Source organism: Acanthaster planci, linkage group LG12 (genome assembly GCF_054643075.1).
Source record: "Acanthaster planci isolate LZ-2023a linkage group LG12, COTS_SCS, whole genome shotgun sequence".
NCBI classification, from domain to species: domain Eukaryota; kingdom Metazoa; phylum Echinodermata; class Asteroidea; order Valvatida; family Acanthasteridae; genus Acanthaster; species Acanthaster planci.
In genome coordinates, this window is record NC_141788.1 from 11284825 (window position 1) to 11290824 (window position 6000).

At 41.9% G+C, this 6000-nt stretch overlaps 1 protein-coding gene across 1 annotated transcript in view; it reads right to left on the reverse strand.

The window, feature by feature from the left end:
* Positions 1 to 5467, reverse strand: part of pomgnt1 (protein O-linked mannose N-acetylglucosaminyltransferase 1 (beta 1,2-)) — a 39691-nt gene extending 34224 nt beyond the window's left edge. Inside the window, exons 1-2 of the mRNA XM_022236520.2 lie at positions 5310 to 5467; positions 638 to 896 (exon numbers count right to left, since the gene is read on the reverse strand). Of these exons, the coding sequence (XP_022092212.2) occupies positions 638 to 748 (111 nt within the window). The 5' untranslated portion in view covers positions 749 to 896; positions 5310 to 5467. The remainder of the gene's footprint in view (positions 1 to 637; positions 897 to 5309) is intronic.
* Between the last annotated feature and the right edge of the window lie 533 nt (positions 5468 to 6000).

The window sequence follows — 6000 nt, forward strand, 5'->3', positions numbered from 1 at the left end:
GCAAAATATTTCATGAAGATTAGAAAGAAAAAGTTAATCTGTCCTGTGTACTGTATTTCTGTTTTGATGATCTTTTTTCTAAGACTGTACAAATCCTTGCCTTTGTAACAAAGTTTGTAAATACTGTACAAGATAGTCCGCATCAAGGAAGTGGCCTATCTGTGGTATATGACCACCCATTCATACACACACGTGTATACACATGTACATGACACACCAATGATCTGCTGACTACGTAACTGTTACTCTGTGAGTTTCATGTACACATGCATGTACCGTACATAAACACCAATGTAATCTGCGAGTTTTGAAGACTTTTTATTTGTTTGAATGAAAAACTTTACGGCAAATTACACCGCAAAACTGTGGTGTACAAGTAACATTTAAAATGGATCACAGATTGTCCAAAACACAGCGCAAACTGCGATACGATACATGGGGAAATTGCTCACTGACTCCATGTTGATACAAAATTGATACTGTACATGCACATAGTATCCGTAAGTCCTCACTCTGGGGTTCTTTCTTAAAAGAACGGAAACCTTCACTATATTCTTTAGAAAAAAAATGTGGAAATTACATTTACTCAAATCCTTAAAAAAGAAAACATGTTGAACGTGTACATTAGTACATGTACCTGAAAAAATTTGGAGCCCAGTCTTCTGAAGAACTGCCCTCTGGAACAGATGTGTGTGTGTTTCCTGGGAATGAATGGTGGGGCCCTGGGGTTTGGTTTCCAGCTGTCCATACTCTACCAAGCTTCTCATTAGTTGAGTCGGAAATGAGAAAGTCAACTTTCAACGGCGACCTCATCCATGACATTAAGAAGCTCTCAGCTGATGAACGGATTCACACACAGTATTCATTCATATCTTGTACAGGTACTCTTGCTCTTCCTAATGTGGAAAAATGTAGAGACATTCCTTGAAATTTCATTTCAGCAAAATAATTAACAGTACCTGTAAATCTTGGAAAAGGAAAGGAAAAACCATTTACTTTATTGTCATTATAGCATCACAGTTCTTCAACTGTTCGTACTAAAATACAAAACAAAATAAAACACTGAAAGGAAACACAAAATACAGGTAGTTAAGCTGTTGTTGTTCTGATTGGCATCAGGGGCCTCAATTGTAATTGACTGTAATGAAAACTCCCCCCCTCCCTCCCAGCTGAAACAGGCAGACCAAGGTACCTGTAAAAAATGCTAGGTACAGGTACATGCAACCATGTACATGTACCAGTACATTGTACATGCACACATACATGTACCTGTATACATGCACACATGTAGAGAGTGGATAACGCATAGAGTCACTACAGTCTGGCCTGCTGCCAACAACAGCTTTGAAAAGTTATGTACATGTACGTCATGATCAGTTTCAGATTTCATCAGAATTGCAATAAAAGGAAAAAAAAAAAACTTGAGTAAGACCTGCAGCGGCTCATTAAATTTTACATTTTAATGTGCAGTAGGCTGTTTGGCAGCATGTACTGTACACACACCACACTCACCAAAACCAAGGATTCCTCAGAAGTGACCCAGGCAGCGTAGTTAAACCATTTGAGAATACACAATGTTTGTGGGAGGGAGACCCAACAAATCAAACCAGCCTGGGCAGTATACATGTACATGTATGACTCTGGGTCTCAGGGGTGAAAGGTGAGGGAAAAACCATGCCAACCTGACTAATTACATACAGTGTAGCATGAATCAAACACAGATAATTACCGGTACTTGTCAATGACCACCACCACCACCACCACCTGCCTGGTTTAATATAAAAGCCTATTGACTTCAGTGAGATTTTAGGCTTTTTTAGTACCCTCTTTAATTTACCTGCTTTTGTATACAAGTACATTGTACACGTACCATACATAAGTACATGAATGTACATTGTACATTTGACCATGGAGCTATCAAACACAAGGAGTTAGAACAAAGTCCCTACAAACCGTAATCCGATTAACTGCTCCGGTCGACTCCACAGACAAAGCATGGTTACCAGCCCCAGTGTTGAAGACCGTAGACATTCTTTGTATACAATGATCGCCACCGCCAGATAGCTGGTAACCCACAGACTCGCCGTGTTTCGCTGCGGCATACTGGAGTAAATAAATGGTGGAAAGGATGCACAAAGAAGATGCGCAGTTCTCTTCAGTAGTCCTCAGGAGTCAGCGAGTGATCTCCGCAGATACGCTCAGAAATTCAAAATCAGCAGTGGTTATATGGCAAAAGACGGACGTTTTAAAGTCAGTTATGACATTTTGCGTTTCCGGCGGTAGAGAACAAAAACCCAAAATATGAACTGCGATATTTATATTATAAGTCGCAATCCTAGTGGTTGCTATGGTTATAAGAAGATGGAAACATGCCGCAGGGATGCATTAGACAACGTGGTGAGGTTTCATGCTGAGACAGTTGCGGGCAATGACAGAAAGGACAACGAATCCTCCCATGTTTTTGTGTGTTTTTATTTTACTCTGGACCAGCTACATTCTCTCAGTTTTCTTGTGCGTATTTTTTGGAGAATTTGTATTAGTTAGTAATTCTGTTTATTGTTAAAAACAACGTCTTGGGGATGTAAAGACATAACCAGACTTTCATTATCATTGGAATATCACAACAATCACTAAAATTATCAAAATTTTATGTCTCCGATGACGGTGTTTTCCATCTCAAGGCAGCCAACATGTGGAAGTGTTACGGACACGCATGCGAGGTACCCACGATCCTTTGCAAATGCAACTCCGAGCATTCCTTATAGCCTACAAGCAGCGCAGAATTTGTTTTGTTCTTGCAGCATGCGCAGTGCTGGCGGTGGCCATCATTGAGCCTTTTGATCTTTGTATGTACTGACTCCTTGTGTTTAATAGCTCCATGATTTGACTCCACGATGTGTGGCACAAGAACACCTCAGCGGGTGAAGTCTGATATGAAGTCTATAGCTGACAAGAAGTCTGAAGTCTGTGTCTTCAAAGCCGGCAAAAAAGCGCTAGTGCTGTTGCCTCTGCCAGGGGAGCCCCTTAAGCAAAATTCAATGGGACCTACCAGTACTGTTTCCTGAGCAGCGTAATGTTCAATGTACAGATTGGATATGGTCACAGCCACCAAACTTGGCACCGCTGAGGAAACAAGCAGCGACGTGTGTGTGCTAACAGCATGCTTTCTGTGAATGGTCCACTAGGCCGGCACGCCATGACATTGTCAACAGAACATCAACATATAGTTCAAAGTGCTATTCGAGGAAAGAAGGAGTCTTCGAGCTCATCGACAAGAGCATTTCCGATTTGAAGGGGACATTTCTCTTTTCTTCCCATGTGTGAGTAAACCATATCATTATTGGAATCTCTGATTCCCACTTAATCTATAGACAGGCACATTAGGTATTTTAAGGACAGTTTTAGAGGTGAAATTGGAGGAATTTGACTCGGGGTACGAGCCATTTTCAGTGAAATGAATTAATGAAGCAAAAGCCTATGGAAGGTACTTGGAACCTACTATCACTTGACCATGTCCAAATGTAAAAAAAGGCTATTTGTAGGGTCAAAGTCACTCAGACTAGGCCTAGCCTAGGCCTAGTACTCAATAACTGTACATGAAGGGTTAATGTCAGAAAAGGGCAGGGTTTTGAGTTTGAGGGAAGTGTTGAAGGGAAACTGCAAGTGTATATAACACGTGGCACATGGTGGATGCAAATTTGCATGGTTAGTTTATCAATAAGAAAGTCACATTTTCTCACAATTCACATTTGAAATTTCCAAAAAACAGGGTCGGTGCAAAAAAGAGAAGGCTGTCTCTTTTTTAGGGGGACTTACCAATACCAGTTTTGCAAGACTGAAATGTCAAATAAATCGGGGATCCCTAGACCGGTAAAGTGGGCGAGACGTACATACTCCTCTGTCATGGAGGAGCATACATTGGGCCCTGTTTACAGGTCTAGGGGGTTGGAAGCGTCCAGGTTACTCAGACTAACGTTAGGGCCTAGACCTAGCTCTACTAAGTGGAGCGTTAGTATTCCTCTTTAACAATTTTGGACTGGATCATCATACTAACGCTACACGACATTACATTGAGTAAGGTGAAAACGGTTCTCAAAAATTCCAAAGACTCACCAAAAATACCCCTATCACCACCTACCGGCTTCCATAAATGCCAACGTCAAACGGTTGGGGCTTCAATGATATTTCTGAATCTGACTGATTTGTTCGACACACCTTTTCGCTGCCTCCTCGCATTCAAATATGGGCGTGTAGTGTTTCTGGCCAATAACTGTATGGGTGAACAAAGTCACCCAACATGTACGTATGAGTAAGCGTTACGTGGTCTGGACACAAGAGTTGTTGATCGTGACCTTTGTGGTCCCAACCAACGACCGTTTCATGGTGCCAAATACAGGCCCCTGCTCGCTACATATGCGTTGCATGGGCATTTGTGCAGACAGTTCACCATACATCCTGAGAAGGCACCATGAAAAAGTCGTTGGTAAGGACCGAGTGACAAAGGTCACGATCAATAAGCCTTATGTCCAGACCATGTAAAGCATGCTCATGCATACATCTTTGGGGACCATGTTCATTTATAGAGTTATTGGCCGGAAAACTACACGCCCGTATACTTTGAATGCTAGGAGGCAGCGAATAATGCTGTGCGTTTGTCAAGCAAAACGGTCGGATTTGGACAGATTTTGAAGTCAGAAATATCACTGAAGCCCAACCATTTGACGTTGGCATTTCTGGAAGCCAGTACGTTGTGACAGAGGTATTTTCGGTGAGTTTTTGGAATTTTTGAGAACCGTTTTCACCTTACTCTATGTAATGTTGTGGAGCGTTAGTATTCCTCTTTAACGATTTTGGACGGGATCGTCATACTAACGCTCCACTTAGTAGAGCTAGCCTAGGCCCTAAACTCTTTACAAATTACTGGCTTTACCTCAAATGTGCCTGAAATTTCACTATTTGTACACTATGAATATGAATATCACCCACACTGTACCGAAAAGAGTTCAGTTATTTTTATCATGTTGCAGCAAAAAGGAGGAAAACATGCAAATCCCTGTAGTTTGCTGTATAGAGTGAATGGAAAGTTGGCCCTAATGGAACCGGAATGGAATACATGACCTGATGACCTACCTCCGCTCCGACCGCGTGATAGTATTAGTACTACCTTTTTAGTAGGGCCATGGAGGTAGGAAAATGGTAGGGCCTACGTAGCCAAGCATTGAAAAATTGGTTCTAAAGCAAACAAATTGAGAGGCATCCTAAAAAATACGGCTTGTCATTGAAGACTGAAAAATTGAATAGTTAATCACCTAATTTCTTCATACAGCAAAGATACCAACAAAAGGATCCATCACTTGGCATGAAGCATTCCATGCATGAAGTAAGTCATGTAGCCGACAAGTACGTGTACTGTACATGTACGTACATGTACGTAAGTATTGCCACTGCCGTTCTTCGATGTATCGAGAATGGTCAATCTGCCTCGTTTCAATGAGCTAGGCCTACATCCTCTTTCAGTTAGCAGGAGGCTCGGTACGCTAGGAACGAGGTTGTTTCTATGCCTGCAGAACATGCCTGAACATAGCCTTTACTCAATGTGCGCGTGGTATTGCTGGTAGTTTTAGTCGTGCGACGTGCGTATGTGTCGTGTGTACATGTAGCCACACGCGCTTTGAGTAAAGGCTAGCCTGATCATAACATCACCCAGCGCCCCCCACACGCATATCTTCGTCCAGTGTGTATATTAAATGTAGGCTCCAGCCAGACGTCTTGCAGGGGTCTTCTGAACGCAGGACCGGAAGCGGGTAATGAATCCGGAAGAATTATTATTATTATCTACTCATGCCAATTCTTTCTCATCCTATACAAGATGGGCATAGGAGAGGCAAAAGCGATAGCAATCACTGTGGCCAAAGACCTGCCACTCCACATCAAGTTGTGTACAAAGTAAATAAAATATAAATAAAATTATATAAAGGTATTTGAAGCCAAAAGTTAGAA